The sequence below is a fragment of the Marmota marmota genome, unplaced genomic scaffold (assembly GCF_001458135.2).
Source record: "Marmota marmota marmota unplaced genomic scaffold, marMar, whole genome shotgun sequence".
Lineage (NCBI taxonomy): Eukaryota > Metazoa > Chordata > Mammalia > Rodentia > Sciuridae > Marmota > Marmota marmota.
The window spans coordinates 3,116,920-3,136,230 of NW_026000108.1; the positions used below are offsets into that span (position 1 = coordinate 3,116,920).

The following is a 19,311-nucleotide window of genomic DNA, read 5'->3' on the forward strand; positions in this document are numbered from 1 at the left end:
CCTGGCCCGTCTGACCCGCCCCCCAAGCCGTCCTCACACCTCAGGAGCAGACCTCTGACCCAGCGTGGGGAGCGCGGGGAGCGCTCGGGGCTCTGTTTATCTTGCGTATTAATTCTGGCAGCGTGGGCTCGGCCCGAGACCGCCTGACCCCTGACTCTGGGGCGACAGGAGCGGGCTGTCTCTGCTCAGGCTTCCCGTCCATCTCAGGGCAGCCTGCGGCAGTGAGCGGCACCTGGCCCTGCCTTCCCTTGTGCACGTGGACGCCGGCCACTGCTCTGGGCCAGGTGAACGGCCTGTGCAGAGGCCGGCGGGCCACAGGACCCTCCTACCACTCATGCCACAGAGGGGCCCCGCTCTTACCAGGGGCTGCTGATTCCCCCAGGGGACTGGGTCAGGTCCAGGGCAACAGACATGAGCAGCATACAGGGTCACCCCTAGACTTCTCCCCACCCACACCTCGGAGCCCGGGAGCAGGGTGTGCCACTGGCCATGTGCAGAGAGGGACCTCCTGAGCAGTTCTCCTGGGTCCCAGGATGAGGACGCCTGTCTCCCTGCACATGGGAAGTGTAGGTCCCTCCTACGTGGACGCTGGGACATGCGGGATGACCATGGGGTCTGGCCACCTCACATGCACCCAGGGCTGCAGCTACGTTTGTGGCTGCCCTTTCCTGTCGCTTCCCCTTCAGCTTGGGTCCCCTTCCCAGAGCCCCGTGACTGATCACATGCTGCATCATTGACAGGCCCTACAAGCTACCTGAGAGCCCAGGAATGTCCTGCTGGGCAACAGAGTCTCCATTATAAACCTGGAGGAAACGGAAGCAGCCTGGAGGTGGGGCTGGTGGAGGTGGCTACTGTCCCTTGGTGCCACAGTGCTTTGCTCAGGGTGACTCCTGCTCGGGCAGGACCTGCTGACTTGGTGATGACGTCCTGCAGTTCAGCAGATCCACAGCCAACGGCAGCTGCCGGGCTTTGAGGACCGACCACGTTCCTGACCCTTCTGCAACTCACTCAGCTCCCTGGCCCGCTTGGGAGAGGAAGAACCTGAGGTCCAGAGAGAGCAAACTCCCTTTGGGGACCACCCCAAAGAGCCCAGGGGCTCTGGGGTCAGACTCAGCCTGCCAGAGCCGGACGACTGCTCCTCAGCCACAGGCCTCCCCAGAACACCCAGGGCCCTGCCCAGGGCCCGGCTCTGCAGGGCCAGGGCTCTGCCCACTTGTTGCTTTGCCCTGGATGTCAGGGTTGGAGGTGTCCATCCTGTGGGTCACCCGAGCAGCAGAAAGGAAGGAGCAAGACCCTCAGGACCTGCCAGCCAGGCTCTGAATTATTCGACTCATGCTGTTTTTCCTGATCAGAGCTGCGACCAACGCCCATCTAAACACAGGTGAAAGGAAAGCAAGGACCCGGAGACCAGGCGGAGACCAGGCAGAGACGCACGAGAGTTGGTCAGAGTCGACAGATGAGGGCCATCTCCCCACAGACGGAGAGAGGCAGGACAGGCCTGCGGTTGGGGACCTTCACGGGGCAGGCTCAGGGACTCGAGCCGGGTCCCAATGCTGGTTAGGGGCAGGTATGGGGAGTGGTGGGCCCTCCTCCGCATCGCCCTTCCTAAGATGGCCGTCCACGCTGAGCAAGGACCTTACCACAGGGACAGGAGGGTGGCCAGCCCCGGCCTCGCACCCTGAGCGCTCCTCCATCTGTCTCACTTGGCCGCCGTGTCGCTGCAGGCCCACGGAGGGCCTTTCTGCTGTGCCAGCCGCCCTGGGTGCCCCTCCGGCCGCCCTTCTGTCCTGCCTGGGGCTCGCTGCTCCAGGCAGGCCAGAGGGGAAGCCATCCAAGCCAGGGTGCCCACCACAGATGGCTGCCATCTCTGCTGTCATGGTCACGGTCAACCCCTCCTGTGGAACACGGGGTACGGTCGAGTGGTCCTTGCAGGGTGGCGCCTGCCTCTCGACGACGCTCCCCCGACTCATGCTCAGGAGGCACAGCCCGGCTCCGTGGCATGGCCAGGTCCTACGTGGATTCGCTCAAGGAACTGGCACCTGGGGACACAGATGCCATCAGAGTCAGCTGGGGCGCAGCCTGGGAGCAGCCAGACAGATTGTCCCCACTACAGGGCTGCTCCCGCCAGCCCTGCAGGGACATCCCTTCACCGCGGCCAACCTTGTCCTCTGAGTAGCCGGCCGCCTCCCAGCAACAGCCCGTTTCCATGGGCAGATCAATCTGTGTCCGCTGAGGGGAGAGAATCGCAAAACAAACAGATTAGGCCGCCCCATCGAGCCCCGGCGCTGGGCGGGCTTAGGCCGCGCAAGGGATTTCTTCTCTCATTAAATGACCACCCCGGGGGAAGCAGAATGCTCTTGGCTCCCGAGGAATCACTCCAAATCCATTTCCCCTCGAGGGCCCTCCAAGCCTGCTCGGCAGAGCCACACAGGGCCCAGCCATCACGTGGCGCCCTCTACAGTGGTTTCCCAGGGCTGGGCAGCCTCGACCCACAGGCCGGGCGGGGCTGTGACCTGCTGGAGCCTAAGCTCACCATCTGGGAGCCAGACTGAGATGGCAGCATCTGCAGGGCCGTGCACCCTCCCAGTGCTCCCATGGGTCTGTGCTTTCTCTCAGTGCTCCCGCAGGGCCATGCTCCCTCTCAGTGCTCCTGTAGGGCCGTGCTCCCTCTCAGTGCTCCCATGACGCCGTGCTCCCACAGAGCCTGCGCCCTCCCAGTGCTCCAGCGGGGCCATGCTCCCTCCCAGAGCTCCCTCCCAGAGCTCCCTCCCAGTGCTCCCTTGGGGCATGCTCCCTCTCAGTGCTCCCACGAGGCCGTGCGCCCTCCCAGTGCTCCTGCGGGGCTGTTCTCCCCTCTCGGTGCTCCCACAGGGCCGTGCTCCCTCCCACTGCTCCCCCCAGTGCCCTCCCAGAGCTCCCGCGCGGCCGTGCGCCCTCCCGGTGCTCCCAGAGGCCCTTCCGGGCTCCTCCAGCTCTGTGGCTGCTGCCTTCCTTGCCCTTCCTGGGCTGCAGGTCCCACCCATCCCACCTACCTCTGCCACACTCTCTGTGTCCCTGTCCCTCTTCATGAGCACACCCAGTCATCCTAAACCCAGACGACCTCACTTTAATGACATCTGCAATGATCCTATTTCCAAATAAGGTCACAATCACAAGCACCTGTGGCTGAGACTTCAACAGATGTGTTTGGGGACACAATCGCACCCACATGGTCTGACCATCAACGTGGGCCCCTTCAAGGAGGCTCAGCAAGCCCAGCACATTCCAAGAACCAAAGTCACCTTCTCACTTAGTCTCCCCAGGAGGCGTGTGACGGTGCCTCGTCTCCTGCAGACCAGGTGACCTGGTACGCAGGGACACAGGACACATAGCCTAGCCGGGCGGGGAACTTGCTCCAAGACCCTGGGCCCCACACCTGCCCCCTCAGCCACCTCTGCGTGCTGCTCATTCCCATCAGGGCAGCCCCCTGCCCTGCTCAGGCATGGCTGTCCCAGCTCGCAGAGGGGACCTGAGGTCCAGCAGCTGGCCACGGCATGCAGTCAGGGTGGCCAGGCTGCACCGTGGCCTTGCCCTGCCCCACACTCAAGCCGGCTCTTCTGTAGAGCACGCTGCCCCCAACACGCCAGCAGAGGAGCTGAGCCTGGGGACGTGCAGGGCGCAACGATGACCTGAAGATGCCCTGGGCAGAGACCCCTGCTGGCCACCACAGGCCGTGCAGCTGTGGCAAGTCTCCCAGCCGGTGACAGGAGGGATGGGAGAGGCCAGGGTCTCCTGCCAGCTCCGCCCCGGGAGCCTCCAATTCCAGCACCGACGAGGAACACCACTGTGCCTCCCTCCAGAATCAACGCCGGAGCCTCCTGTGGACGAGGACCAAGGGGACAGGGGCTGGTTAAGAGCTCTAGGAGCGAATGTGCCCGCACCACGACGTTGTCCCCATTTCCCGCATGAGTGGTGACGGAGTCTGAGCCACACTGGACACCAGGCCCGGCCTCTCCCTCCAGTTCCTGGTGGTTCCCGGAGTCGGTGAGCAGCCTGGGTGCTCCCACAGCCTGCCGCAGCCGGCTCGGCCACTGGTGACACTCCCCAGGGGTGTGCTGGGTCCTGGGAAGCCACCTGCTCCTGTTCAGGTGACTGGAGGAAAGCCACGCAGAAGGACCACCCAGAATGAGGAGAGCCCTGGCCCTGTGGGGGGTTTGATGCTTTCCTTGCACTCAAGCCTTGTCCTGGGAGGTTCTGATCTGCTGCTTCCCACGGCCTGGCTCAGCGGCACCCTAACCCCAGCCAGGGGTGCAAGTCTCTATTGCAACGAGGCCAGAGTCACCCACTGAAGGAACAGCTCCTCCAGGTGCCGTGGTCATCCCGCAGTTTCCGATCAGCAAGCTGCGGGCAAGGCCGTGGGCCTGCGCTCTCGGTGGTGTGCTCTGTGTTCCGAGGGCTCGCGGGCATTTCTCTTTTGAGACTTGGTGCCCCTAAGTGCTCAGGAGCTGATGCCATCATTCAGGAATTCTAGACAGACCTGTGAAGTGCCTGCCAAGGGTGGAGGGTACCAGAGGGCAGGCGGAGCTCAGGGGCATGGTGTCGGTGAGTGTGTGCCTGCGCACGTGTGGGCACATGTGGGCACGTGTACCAGCGGGTGACGTTTCAGCAAAGGGTTTCAGACGGTCTGAGGAGTAACGGAGACAAGCGTCTGCAGCCAGGTGGAACCAGTCACAAGGAGGCCACCCCATGGGACATGCCTAGGCTGTCCGGAGAGGAGCTCTGTGACGGCAGGGTCCTAGGGCCACGCTTGAGCAGTGGGAGTGGACACTGACCTGCAGGGAGACGGGGAGAATTGGCCAGGAGGGTCCCTGAGCCCCCCGGACATGAGACCTGATGAGAGGAAGGACAGCCACAGAGGAGACGGAGCAGCAGAGCCCGCCCACGCCCACGGCGGGAAGAGAGCCAACTGGGTGGCAGGGAGGGAGCAGCCGGCTTCCACTTGGCTGGCAGAGAGGAGCTCGTAGGGGCAGGGAGCCGGTGGGGCTGGGAAGGCGACCCGCACAGCTGAGCCCCTGCAGGCTCTGCTGGCTGGGCCAGTGAGACCCTGGTGCCCAGTACCCAGGCCGCCCCTCAGGGCCATGCTTGACCCCAGAGGCCTGGAGGGACAAGTCAGTGGCTTCCTGGGGGCAGAGAGCAGCCTGCTCTGAGGAGCAGGCTCCCCACCCGGGTTTCCGAGCATGCCTGGGGTTGGCCCCGGGAAGGGAGCCGAGGCCACCAAGACTGGCTCTGGCCCCCGTTTGCTGTGCGGGGCTGGCGCGGCTCCTCTGCTCCCCCAGGGAGCCTGTGTCTCCTGCCGCCATCTCTGAAGCACCGGCTGGTAATGCCAGCGGGGTCCTGCCCTCAGGACGCCTTAGGAACCCCTCGCCCTGGCTCTGGGCTGTGACAGAACAGGGAGGCAGTGATAGGGAGCACCGCCTCCTTGCATGTCCAGAAAGACGTGACCCTGAGCCCTGGGAGGTGACGCTGCGGCCTGCCTTGCCTCCTCCTTGTTCTGCTTCTGTCTCGTGGGATTTAAACAGAGGGGGCAGCTCATCTGAGGGATGGGTGCTGAGCAGGGTGGAGCAATAGACTCTGCCCTGGGTCCTGAGGATGGCCAGGGTTTCAAAGGACCCGGATTTCCAGCCCATTTTCACCAGGACAGCAAACTTGGCGGCCGACAGACACCTCCTGAGATCCTGGCACCCGGGGACGCCGTCTGTCCTCTGCAGAGCACCTACTCAGGAGGCAGAAGCTCTGGTCAGCTCCTGCATGGTGGCCAGTCCTTTACTGCACAATTCCGTTGGTCGTGAACCAACCAGGTTGCCAAGCAGGACCGTGGCACTCAGCGACCTGCTCTGGAGGGCGGCAGGAGGGCAGCTGTGGCGAGGCCCAGCCCAGAGCTGGCAGCCCGTCTCTCTCCTGCATGGCAGGGCCACACCTGAGCCAGGGCCTGGGCTCCGGCCTGGTCATCACGCCATATTGGTACAGCGTCTCGGTTCTGTTCAGCTGGGGGGGGGGGGGGGGCTGGACCCGCCCAAACAGGCTCTGTTTCCCTTTATTGAATTCAGTGACATTGGATTTATGGAACTGACATTTCTGATGACAAAAATTATCTGTGGGGCCAAATAAAGACGGACGAGGCTCTGAGGCCACTCAGGAGGCGATTTCGGCCACTAATCCCGCTCGCGGGTGGCTTATCGCATCCTGGGGTGGTGTCATCCATAGGGCTGGGGTATAAAGTGCCCTTTTGGGTTTTTCTTAAGCTAACATTAGTAAATTGTGTATAAATCTAATCTCAGCTAAAAGGTAGATAGTCCACAGCCAAAGGGCAAGGCCACCTCACGCGGTAACCGAGCGCTGCGTCCAACCAGACACAAGCCGGGAGGAGAAAATGCTGTTCTCCCGACTAATCAATTACATTTGGGTAATTGATCGTATATCAGTATTGATGAAAGCCCATAATATGTGAGTTAGAAGGGAGTGGGTTCGCAAAGATTAGATTGTATACGAGAATGGAAGGAAAAATGAGTCTCATAAAATCATCTGAGAGTGGTTTATGGTCTAATGCCTGGGCAGTCACGAGACTGGCCCCAGTGGCTTCTCTCCTCTCCCCGAGTCCTGTCCACCTGGGGAGAGGGGACCAGGACGACTCGCAGAGAGGGATGGGAAGGCCACAGAGCCGCCGCAGCTGCAGGGATTGTCAGAGGGAAAGACGGAGGGCTTGGCCAGGTCCCTGAGAGGGAGGCTTGTAGTGGACAGTTTAAAGAAGACAGGGACCAGGGAAGGACCACTCCCGTCCCACAATGAGACCAGCCCCCAGCAGTGGGTTCCCTGCAAGGGTTATCACCCCCTCCCCAAAGGCCACGCAGATCGGGAGCCACCGGCCAGGGAGAGGCCCAGTCTCCAAGCGACCTTCGGGGTCATCCTTAGAGTCCAGGATTCTGGAGAGCCCAAACCAGCCCTGAGGACGGGAGCCGGGGAGGGCTCATGCACAGGACCCAGCTGGTGGCCAGGACCTATGGCTCATCTGCCGACACAGGGATGGCTGGGCCCCCCCATTTCCAGGGGCGACGCTCACCGTCTCCTTCCCTCCCTCTCAGAAGCAGCCCCCCCACCTCGCCACCCGCACGGCCTCCCCTCGCCCAGCCTCCTTGGGCCAGAGCCCTCCTCGGCTCCTCCAGCAGTGAGCCCTTGGCCTGGAACGGCACCAGCCTCCCCTGCTGGAAGCCAGCCGGCGAGGGAGGCCAGAGGAAGAGCCAGGCCGGCCGCTCCTCTCGCCCTCAGCCACCCCACCCCAGGCCCTCCCCATGGCCCACAGGTTTCTCTGGTGACCACACTACCAACATCAAGGCCAGGTCCTGTTTCTCATTCATTCCTTCATTGCCCAACGAGCCTCAGCGGCTGCCCAGAGGTGCAGAGGACCCAGGGCACAGAGCCACCCCACCGGGGAGCTCACAGGTCAACCAGGACCACAGAGGGTGGGCGCCCCCTCAGCCAGGCGAGGCCCGAGGACTGCCCCACTACCCACCCAGCCTGCTCTGCACAGTCCCTCCACCTCATGCCCATCACCACGGCACCTGGCCGGCTGTCCACCCCGCCACCTTCTAGTCTCCTCAAGGCCCCGCTGCCTGAATCCTCGCACTCCACCGAGATGAATCCAGAGAACACAAGATGCGCCACTTAACCATCTTTAAGAGAAGACTTCGTCGGGGTTCTGTGCTGGACAGTGGTGCCAGCTGCTCACTAATCCCACGGCATGTCGACCACCCACCCGCAGCTACCCTCCCATCTCCTGCCACCGCTTTCTGCGGTACGGACCTGGTCACCTACCTACCCCTCCGGGGCCCATTCTTCCCACTTGTATTGACATTTTAATACACCTCACATATTTAATCACATTTTCCTAAGAAGCCCTTTCTTTTCCTCTAGGTCTTTAATTTTACTTGTAGAGTTATATAAAGTGAAATAGTTAAATGAAATTTCCTTTTTAAAATAGTTTAATTTTCTTCCAATTTTCTTTTTACATCCTTTTTTAAAAATATTTTTTCTAGTTGTTGATGAACTTAATTTTAATTTTATTTGTTTATATGGGGTGCTGAGAATCTAACCCAGTGCCTCACACATGTGAGGCAAGTGCTCTCCCACTGAGCCCCGGCCCCGGCCTACTTTTTTCATTCTGTGCTGGGTCTTGTTGGCTCTTTCTTTCTTTACCAGGCTCATGAGAGACGCATCTCTCTGGTGAGTCCCGGCACCGGCTCTGGGGCTTCTTCATGCTTTCTGTGGCTCAGTGGCTCTGCTTTCTGTTTATCTTTTACCTCCGTCATTCTCATCTGTAGGTCAGTTTTCCGTCACTGTGACAACATACCTGAGAAAAGCCACTTAAAAGGTAGAAGGACTTATTTTGGCTCCTGGTTTCAGACACTTCAGTCCATGCTGTGTGGCCCCAGCATGATGGGCCTGTGGTGAGACAGGACATCATGGTGGACGGCCCGTGGCAGAGCAGGGCTACTCATGCCTCCGAGCAGCAGAGGGGGAGGAAGAGAGAAGACCTTGTCCCTAAGGGCCTGTCCCCCCCAGGACCCACTCCCTCCAATCCCACTGCCTGTAGCCTCCACCACCTCCCAGTGGTTCCTTCAGCTATGAATCCACCAAATGGATTAATCCACCTCGAGGTGCTACCACTCACTTCCCCCAAGGCCCACCCCTGGACACTCCTCGACACGGGAGCTTTGGAGGACATTCCAGATCCAAACCATAGGATCTCTTTTCAAAAATCCTTTCCGAGGGTGACTGACCAAGGCCGGGTCTTCGGCCTCTCTTGTCCAGTAGCGAGTGTACTTAAGGTTGTCCTGTGTCCCTTCGCGGAATCCCCTTCCCACGCTCTCGGATCAGCCTGATTTCAGCTGCCATTCCTTCAATACCCAGGATGTTGCAAGGTCTGTCTCCCAGAGCCACTGCCCTCCTCACTGTCACCGTGAGAGCGCCCCGGGTTTCACTGGGTGTGTCCCCGCAGAGCAAAAGCCACGCCCAGCAGCCTTGAACCAGGGTGGCCTGTCGGCCCGTGAGCCTTCTGGCCAATGGGAAGCCAGCAGAAGTGTGGGCGGAGCCTGTCGGGCACCTTGTGGGGCGAGCAGTGCGGACCTTGCGGGCGGCTCAGCTGGGGTCACCCAGGAGCAGGACCAAGACCTGGGCCCTCGCAGGGGGTCCTGCTGCTGACCGCAGTCCCGACGTTCATGTGGGAAGTAAGCCTCCCGCGCAGGCCGCTGCCCTGGGGCGCAGGCGCGGCTCAGCCTCTTCTCCAAGTGGAGAGGAAGAGAAAACTTAGGAATCGTAATTTTCCTAGAATATGATGAGTAAAAATATCTACCTTTTAAATTTTTCTTTGTAATTAAGTGCATTTCCCATTTTTTTAAATTGCTAAATGAGTCTTTGAAAAAATATAGCGTCTACTTCAAGTTGGAGAAGTTTTAGGAATGTATGAAATTGAATTTGCAGACATGTGGTCCGTGTCTCCAAACCTGACTGATCCTTTGCCGTCCACCACGTCGGTCTGGCCCTGAGAACAGGCCTTGCCGTCCCCGCTGGGCCCTGCGGCCATGAGGTTCTCCTGGGCTTTGGGAACTTGGCTGTGTAGCTCAGTGGTGGGTGACAGATTCATCATGTTATTTTATTCACGCGTCGTTCTCGTCATTGTCCTCCGTTCCTTGCCCACTTAACGCTTGGACCCTCGTTTCTAGCTCTGGTGCTGATCATGGGCCCTCCGTCCCCCGTCACGTGTGAGTGGCATCTCCAGACACCTCTGTATTTTCAAGCACCGTCACCTGTCTGTAGCGCCCTTCTTTCTGGTCTTTTTGGGGGAGCACAGCTCACCCCGTCTGCTTGTAGGGCGTCCACCAGCAACATGACCACTTCTTATTGCGGATCCTGAGTGTCGGGGCTCTGGGGGCTCCAGGGCAGAGCCCCTTCCTCTGGGCGCTTTGTGGACATCACAAAGCTTTCAGTGACAGATGGCACACCACGGCCATGGACACTCCCTCAGTTTCATGAGTGTCCCCCAGAGGCCCATGTGTTGCTGATGTGAACCCGGGAGGTCTGCTGGGAGTAGGCCTGGTGGGAGGTCCTTGGGCACTAGGGGGTGTCCTCAAGAGAGATCGTGGGACCCCGCCATGCTCTTGTCTGTGCTTCCTGGCAAGAGCTGTGACGCTCACTGTGATAAGTGTTCTGGCCACGGCCACTTGCCCTCACCAGAGGTCAAACCAGTGTACCCACTTGGTCTTGAACCTCTGAAATGGTGGGCCCCATAAACCTCCGTCTCCACCAAGTCAGTGCCTCTGCCATCGTGCTGTAGTGACCTGCGCTGACCAGCACGGCCTGAGACTCCTTCCCTCCGGTTTGGGAACCTCCTGGGCTTCCTGCAGGGCCCGCTGCGGCTTTGCGGTCCCTTCCAATCCACCCGCTGCTCTTCCTCTTCCTCTCTTTCTCTGTCGCTCGCCCTGGGGCTGCTGCTGGCCCCAGCTCTCCTCTGCCCGCCTCCTCCTGACAGACACGCTGCATCCTGAGTTCTTCTTCCACCTCGTCCTCCCCACGCAAATTCAGAATCCAGGGACATGTGTCTCTCCTGAGGTTCAGCCAACAAATCAGGATTTTTAGATCCTCGTTGAGGTGGGTGTCCATCTCCTGGAGCAGAGCTGCCTCCCAGGGGCTGTGGGTCTTTGCTGCCGTTGCAGCGTGGTCTTCCCACGGCCTGGATGAGGCAAAGCCAGCCCTGGAGCCTGGGTCCCCAGTGGGCCACCTTCCAGAGCCACAGCAGTGATGCCCTCGAGCTGCCGTCTGGGCCTGCTGGACAGCTGGGATTCCACAGCAGCCACCAAAGGGCCTCCCGCGAGCCACCTGCAGACTGTGGGCATCACGAGGGAGGCTGCAGAGCATGTCAGGCCCTTGTCATCCCCAGCCCGTCCCCAGCTCTTGCCACAGCCCCCCGTACCACCTGCCCACAGCTCCCTGACCAGCTCCCTGACCAGCTCCCTGTCCTGTCCCCTCCCCCAGCCAGCCCCAGTCCCTGACTTGAACTAGAGACTCCACTGATCATGTCCACCTCAAACTCCTGGCCTGACAGCTCTTCCCTGGACAGTGTGAATGGGCAGGGTGGGGGCCGTGGCTGCCCCGTGCACGCGCCTGCCAGAGGGGCTGGGCAGGCAGGACGGGCCTCTCTGCTGCACCCCGCCTGTAAGGCAGGGTTTGGGGTCCCTGCTCCATGACTGGAGGGATGCCAGAGGACCTTCGCACAGTGACCCACACGTGGGAGGGCCAAACAAATCCTCACATCAGCAGCACCAGAGGCCCAGGCCAGCGGTACAGGCCCTGAGAGTTGAAGACGCCCGCCAGATGCGCCAGATCACTCTCAGAGGCATGTGTCCTGCGCTCGACAAGCTGGGAGCCACTGTCCAAATGTGAGACACCGTGACTGGTGGCCACCAGAGCCCTGCCCTGAGCCTCCCCCACAGGTCACGCCCGGTGCCAGCAGTGGGCCTGCTCCTCGGCGTGGGCCGTGCACCCTGAAGCCTCCCACACAGAGCACAGGCTGCCCGGGGCCAGGGGACAACGCTGGCTGGTGGGGCGGGGATCACGTGGGACACTGTTTCCTGTGCGGTCACCTCACCTAGGCCTGCAAATCTAGGGTCAGCGATATGGCCAGGAGCAGGCGGGGGCCCGCTGCGGCAGATGGGCCTCTGCCCTGGGACAGCCTAGGTCCCTCAGAGTTAGGTGAGGTCGGAACTCCAAACCTCACGGTGTCCCCTGACATGGGATAATCAGATCGCAGTGAGGTCATCAGGGGGGCTGAGAGGAGATCAGGACCCAGAGACTCCACAGGGACACAGTCAGAAGGTGGCCCCAAGCCAAGGAGAGGTCTCAGGAGGAACCAGTCCTGCCCACACCTGGATTCTGGCTTCCAGCCCCCGGAGCCCACCTTCTCCGCAGCATTCACTGACGAAGTTACATAGCTCCTGCCTGGTGGACCCCAGGACTGACGGATCCCCTGATGGCCAGAGGTGGACCAGGGGTTCCCCGCCTGTGGGGAACATGGACCAGGAGTATCCCTGGACTCAAGCTGGTGCATAATGAGCCAGAGAGGGAGGAAGCCCATCCTGCTGCAGTCAGCCCCACAAGAGCCTGCGAGCCTCCCCTGTGACCCTCCTGGACAGTGCTGCAGGGCCCAAGGCTCCGGCCAGCTGTCCTCCCCTTGGGGCCACCTCTACCCAGCCCGGCTCCTCCCGTTCCGCCCTATTCTTCTCCTTTGTCCTCCAAGGTGCTCAGCCTTCAGTGGCAGGACACAGAGCTCAGCTCCTGCCGTGGGCAGGCACCACCCCCTCCCCCCAGCCCCTACCCTGCCTCAGTTTCCCCACCTGTGAAGCCAGTTTGTGCCTAGGTGGTCAGGAAAGGCCAGCTCCCAGTGGGCCCAGAAAAAGTGCTGTCTGTCCCAGCCCTGGTGCTGGGCACTCATGGGCAGGCGGAGCCTCGCCAAGGTCCAGCCCGGGGACGGGGCTGCATGTCCACCCCCAACAGGGCCAGCCCATCCCTCCCTGGACGGCTACTGCAGGTCTGACCTCGTGGTGAACACAACCCTTTAATGGAGCCGCAACGGCTTTGTACCAGGTCTGTGCCAGATAAAACCGCGAGCCCGGGCTCGGGGTGGGCCGGGTCTCCGCACCGCGGGGGCGTGGACGGTGCCCTAGTACTTGAGCAGCCAGCGCGGCCTGTGCGGGCTCAGGGACGTGAAGTAGGACCACCACCAGGGCTTGCTCCCTCCGGCCGAGGGCTGCCTGCGCGCCCCGAGGGGCTCAAGGTCCAGCTGCGGGGGCTGGTCCCGCAGGCCGGCACCTCCCAGCGGGTCCCGAGATGCAGGCACAGTTCTCTGAAGTTCACGGGACAGCTTCTTGTGTCCTGTCCCCAGAGGCTGGAGAATGAAGTCCACACGGCCTGCCTTCCTCATCCGGAGGGGGATGGTGACTCTCTTCATGACTTTGGAGTAGCCAGGGGCTTGGGCGATGACGATGTGGGAGCCGGGGGGCAGCAGTCGCCAGTAGTCACCATCCGAGGCTTCAAAGAGAGGGAAAATGGCTCAGCCGGCGGCCCCACGAGGAGGGCGCGTGCGGGAGGAGGCTGGTCAGCCTGGGCCAGGCACGCGGACCCCACACCTGCTCTGGCCTCTGCCTCTACCCGGCAGGTCCTTCCCACCTCTCAAAGCCCTGCTACGGACTCCTCCTGGGAAGACCTCACGGACGCCCAGCCCCCAAACACACGGGAGCACCCGTCAGCGGACTGGACCGCCCAGCTGCGAGGCCCCTGAGGCCGGCGGAGCCCACACTGGCCAGAGGATGGACAGAGGGCCCCGCCCACCGGAGCCAGCAGCCACTGCAGGCACCCCCACGGCCCCTTTGTCCGCGCGGTCCCAGGGGGAGGCCAGGAGGGTGCTCACCTGTGGTGACATCATGGCGGATGCCTTTGACCAAGATGCGGGCGTTCTTGACCGGCTGGCCAAATCTGTCCATCACCACGCCCTTGATGCCCCGGTGCACCTGAGAGGGGAGGCAAAAATGGGCTCATGCTCCCGGGAAGCCCAGGCCGCCCGCCAGCCCCGCCAGCCCCCTCAGGGTCTGGGGTCTCTGGGGAGCCCTCCGGTGGCACCCTGCTCCGCCACCCTTGCTGCATGGTTATGAGGAGCTCCCTCCTCCCTGGGCCTCCGTTATGCTCAACGGTGAAATGAAGTGACAGGAATCCACCCTGGCACGTTCCCAGTGTGTGAATGACCCTGCGGTTCTACCTGTGGTCTGCCTCCACCGCCTGCCTCCACATGGAGATGACCTGGCCGGTCCACCTACAGGTGTGTCTGAGCCTCCGCCCAGCCTCCCAGCTACAGCCAGCCTCCAGAGTTCCCTCAGGACAGAGGCTCGTGGGCATCAGGGAGGACACAGGGCAAGGTCTTGGACCTCGTGACAGCCCTGGAGGACCCCCAACCCACTCTTGACCAGTGAGCTGCCTCGCACTCAGCACGCTGTCCTGCCTGAGCACGATGACCCACCCCATATCGCTGAGGACGGGACCCAGGACTGTGGAGGAAGACACAGCGCACTCGGCCCTGGTGTGAACTGGTCCCAGCCAGGTCCCCCTGCTCCTGTGACGTCCAGTGCCACCGCCCAGGGCTCTCGGCCTTGGGAGAGCCAGGAGCTTCTCTGTGCCTCATTTTCTCTACTATAGAATGGGGGCGGGCAAAGCCAGAGCCGCCGCCGGCCCTGCTGCAGGCCTTCCCTATGCCCCGCTGCCCCAGGGGGAGCAGATGTGGGGACTCCACCCAGGGTGGCCGCCCAGGTTCACCTGTGGGAAACCCAGGGCAGGGGGCCATCAGAGCAGCCCTCAGCCTGGGCAGCCCCTATGACTGCCGACCCTCTGCACCCTCGGTGGCCTCAGAGGCCTAACACAGCTGGACCCCTGTGAAGGGCTCCACAACCCCGTCTGCCTGTGCTCTGGCCAGGTCCCCGCTGCCGGAGAGGATCCAGGAGACGAGGGAGGGCACGTGAGTCCTGATGTCAGGGTCTCCGCCTCCTGATCTGCTCCAGTGGGGCAGGCCACCCTTCCCCGGCTTGTGCCCACATGTGGACCTGGGTGTCCACGGCCTGCAGCCCAGTGGAGCGGACAGGGACCATCCCACGTGGGCTTGTTTAGGTGGACGGAAGGGAGGAAGTCAGGTCCTCAGGGGTGGGAGGTGGTGAGGACAAAGGGATGGCGTGACAGACCATGTCACACAGCTCATCGGGGGCTCGAGGGGTACGCAGAGTCCCCACCAGGCTTCAGGGCTCAGCCCCACCTGCCGGTCTCCCCTCTGCTCTGCGGACCCCTCCAGCTCCACGTTGCTGTGCCACCCAGACCTCTATCCTCCGTCTTTGCCCCTCCCTCAGAGCGCTCTGGTCAGCTTCCACAGCCGCTGGCCACCCCCCTTCCAGTCCCGGTTGCTGTCCTCCTGCAGGAAGCCCTCCCTGACCCCAGCCACACCGGGGGCTTCCTCGGGGTCCCGTGGCCCTGGGCTCCCTGAGACATTCCTTGGCTCCCCGCCCCAGGGGAGAACAGGCCGGGCACACAGGGGCGCTGCGGGGGCTCCCCCACACCCTGGGCCCGGCTCTCTCTCCCATCCAGCCCTCCTGGGCGGCCGGGGCGTGGCACTCTCAGAGAGGAAGGCAGCCCTCCAGCCCACGGGCGCTGCAGACTCCCTGGCCTGCCCAGCATCACATGGAAAAGCCTCAATTGGCCACGACAGGCTCGATCCTTATCAGAAGCCTGCGCCGGCTTTGCTGGGGGGGGCCGTCTCGGGAGCAGCCGTGCGCCGGCCACCCCCAGCCACACGCCATTAAATCTTCATATCCCAGGACTTCATGTGCAATATCCACGGAGCAATCCCAGCTGCTCTGAGACTCCTTAAAACTCATTTCCACCAGACAGACACGGAATGAAACGAGCACCCGGGGCCTATCTCAGGAGGAGGCTGCCCCCGGAGCAGTAGTGCAGCCGCCAGTTAGGAACCTGAGCAGGGCGACATGCTCCGCGGTCACTTGAGCTGTGCTTTCCTCCTGCCCTGGTGCTCCTGCACAGGGAGGCTCTGCTCCCAACCTACCTGGAGGAGGGTTCCCGAGCTTTCTAGAAAGGAGGGTTCTTGGGGACTACTGGAGTTTGGGGACAGACAGCTCCAGGGCCACACTGGACCCTCTGTCTCCTCCTCTGGATGTCTCCTAGCCCTGGGGCCCCAGAGCAGCACCAGGCCTCTCCCAAGCCCACCTCTAAGTGGGCGGCCCTGCATCCGCCACGTGCTGTTGGCGCCAACTGCGAAGCAGCCTGCATTCCGACCAGAGAGCCTTTCTCCCCCAGGGCCGGCTTCCTACCGGACACCTGGGCCCACAGGGGATCGGGTGTTCTTGCACATCGCGGAGGACATCCACCAACCCCAGGACCCTGTCGTCTTCCGCGTGGCTTCCCCAGGCCCCCTTGAAGCTTGCAGCACTTTGTCTAGGCTGTGCTGGGCGAGGGGGTGGGCACTGGGCACCAGGCCCCCAGCTGTTTGGGGGAGGCCTTGGCTCTCTGGTTCAGCAGGATCACCGTGGCTGTGTTCCCTGCCATCCCCACTCACCACCTACCTACCTGTGTCCAGGTGGCCTTAGCCCTGGCAGTGGTATGCCTCAGGCAGGCCACCTCTGGACCCAACCTCTGACCGTCCACTCCAGCCTGCTCAGGCAGGCCACGTGGACCCTGCTCCCCTGAGCCGTCACCTCATCCCCGCCCCATTCTCACAGCCATGGTCCTCACTCCAGCCATAGGATCCCCGAGGGACCCCACCACCCAGGAGTTCTTACACGTGGCTCTCTCTGCCCAGCCCTCTGTCTTGTCCCCTGATTCCTCCTTCCCCAAGACATCAGCCACCTCCTCCGGGAAGGCCCCTGGCTTCCAAGGCTGGGTCAGTGCCTCCGGGCTGCCTGGCTCCTGTGCTCCCTCTCGGGGGAGACCCTTGCTCCAGGGGAGTCTGACTAGTCCCCTGGCGTCCCCAGCACCCCCAGGGCACATGGAGGAGGGGGCTGGAGAGCCTGAGTCCTGAACGAGTGGAGACGAGGAGCCCCCCCGGGCGAGCCTGTCCCCCAGGCCCCGCTCACCATCTCCACGAAGCTCAGAAGGGACTCCTTGTTGTTCAGCCAGAGCCCATAGAGGGCCTCCTCCGGGGGGAACTTCACGCAGCCCAGCTCCACTGTGATCTCAAAGCAGTTGCTGTGCAGGTAGTTGAAGTCGGACATGCCTAGGCACAGGGCCCGGCCGTCAAGACAGGGACCGGCGAGCACGCAGGTGCTGGGGGACTCTCCCCGCCCCACAGACGGACAGCTGAGGCACGGGGCACGGAGGGCTCTTGCCAGGACCCCAGAGGAGGACTTGGAACCTGACAGGTTAGTGGTGAAGCCCACGGGCTTTGCGTCTCCCCACCGTCTGGGGCGATTCCCCAGGAGAAGGCAGCGCCTGGGGTACACGGGCCCCTGCACCCCATCCACGGGCCTGCCCTGGCCTCAAGGCCCCAGGAGTCTGGCAAGAACAATTATGTCCATTTCCCTGGACACTGGCCCAGCAGCAGCCCAGAGACATCTTAGCATCTTCACTTTCCCGGGGGCCTGTGGGCCCGGAAGAGCTGGACGCCCGCAACCACCCAGCGGCAGCTGGGAGGACTGCGGCTCCCGCCCCCACTCACTGGGCTCCAGTCTCCTGGCCAAGAGAAGCCACGCTGCCCAAGAGCAGGACTGGGTGGACAGCAGGATAAGGCCACACTGTGCCAGGGGCAGCCGGGAGCCCATGCTGCGGGAGCTCAGGGTCTCCTCTGAGCCCCCACAGTGCACTAGTGTTGTGACTCCCCCCCCCCCCCCGTCTACAGTTCCCAAGGCCTTGCCACCTGGGACTCATCTGGCCCTGCCCACGGGCCCTGTCAGCTGGGAGGGGAGTCCAATGGCCTCTATCAGCCCACCCTACCCTGTGGGTCCTTTGAAGAATACAGAACAGAGCCAAGACCCAGGCTGCCGGCCTCTGGCTGGGGTCAGAAAGCCCACGCATCTGGTCCTGCGAGAGGAGGGCCTGGGCCAGTATGGACAGCAAGGGGCCCTGCCCACAGCTATGCAGAGCTCCCAAGCAGGAGGAGTGGGCAGGTGGGGAGATGGGCTTGCATCCTGAGTCCCAGCCCCGCCACTCGTGGCCGCCAAATGAGAGCCCGTCTTTCCCTCGTCCTCATCTGGAACAAATAACAAGTGTTTGGCTGGCACATGGGACACCAGCTATGGGAACACCGTGGGCTGGGCCTGGGGGCGCCCCCGGGGCGTGTGGTAGCTGTGGGCTCCACACTGTCCCTGTGGTCCTGCAGCCAGGGCAGTGCCAGTCAGTCAGAATGCAGGTGCCCAGGTAAAGCTGAGGCCAGAGAAATGACCAAGTCCTGGTGTAAGTCGCCCCACGGGCCTCCTCTCCGCCCGCGTGCCTCCCGCGCCCGCACAGATATGGTACCAGAAAATCTTTGCTGTCTCTGAAAGGCCGGCCTAACTGGGGTCCAGGAGTGGCCTGCCCGCCCTCCATAGCCCTGAAGGGCAAGCGCATTGGCGATGCGTGGCACGTGACCCGGGGCTTTTCAGAAAGTAAGCCACAGCAACAGCCACTGAGGGAGGCCCAGGGTGGCCCCCCACATCCCTCCGCTGCGTGAAGACCCTCAATGACCACCAAGCTGGCCCCCAGCTCTTCCCACCCGACCACCCGGCCCAGAGCTTCCCGGCCTTGGGCTCTGGCCTCCTCCCACGTGGGTCCTGCGCCCACCGCCCGCAGAGCCGCACCTCCCGTGAAGCTGTACCAGTCCGCCCCGTTGATGACGCTGCCCTGCTTCCGGAAGTTGCCCCCGCACCTGCCCTCCGACCTGTCCATCATCATAGGGTGGACGTCGGCGTAGGCTCTGGCCAGCAGCTTGAACATCTGGAAAGGAGACAGAGAGAGCTCTCCTCGGGCCAGGCCAGCAGGGCAGGGGCTCTGCAGGTGCCCTCAGAACTGGGCGGGGCCCAAAGCACAGGCAGGACAGGGACGGTGCACAGGCTGGGTCCCCTGCAGCCTCGGGGCAGTGCACTGGGTCCCTGGATGGCACAATTGCTGGGCCACCGTCTTCTGAGGGGAGAGGGCACACTGCAGTCAGCCTTGCAGTCCGCCGCGCTTCCTATGGGTGGCCTGGAGGGGCTGCGGCAAAGGCAGGAGGCTGGGAGTAGGGGTCGGAGGAGAGGAGGACTTCTCATCCCAACAGACATACACAGTCACTGTCCCCCGCACAGCCCACAGGGGCCAGCCAGCACCTTCAGCTGCGGGGACTCAGCCTGCAGGAAGCCCCTCTCTGGCCACCACCAGCCGGCCAAAGCCACGTGCAGTTTCCACATATGGTGAGGGACCCTGGACACACCTGTAGCACCTCCCAGCCAGCCTGTGCCTGGCCTGGACACCTGCCTGCCCAGAGCTTCCCACACAGGCCCCCTCCTGAGGCAGGGTCCAGGTCCTCTCCTGGGGCAGGGTCTCTGTCATCTGTCAGTCCTGGGCTGGACATGGGGCCTGGCCCAGTGAGAGCCCCTCCAAATGTGGGCCAGATGGATGATGGGGCGTCCTGCACTGGGGCTGTTGGGGCCCCATGGCCTGGGGACTCATCTGTCCTGGGAGGGGGATGCTCTGTCAGAAAGGAGGACACAAGAAGGGTGGGTGGGT

General features: G+C 62.7%; 1 protein-coding gene across 2 annotated transcripts in view; it reads right to left on the reverse strand.

Annotated features, from left to right (window-relative positions):
- Positions 1-12,624: 12,624 nt before the first annotated feature.
- The window catches only part of Cpz (carboxypeptidase Z), a 15,891-nt gene continuing 9,204 nt past the window's right edge, over positions 12,625-19,311 (reverse strand). For both annotated transcript variants that reach the window (XM_015481914.2, XM_048784087.1), the window contains 4 exons: positions 18,408-18,543; positions 16,710-16,849; positions 13,496-13,595; positions 12,625-13,116 (listed from right to left, as the gene is read on the reverse strand). In XM_015481914.2, the coding sequence (XP_015337400.1) occupies positions 12,749-13,116; positions 13,496-13,595; positions 16,710-16,849; positions 18,408-18,543 (744 nt within the window). In that variant the 3' untranslated portion in view covers positions 12,625-12,748. The remainder of the gene's footprint in view (positions 13,117-13,495; positions 13,596-16,709; positions 16,850-18,407; positions 18,544-19,311) is intronic.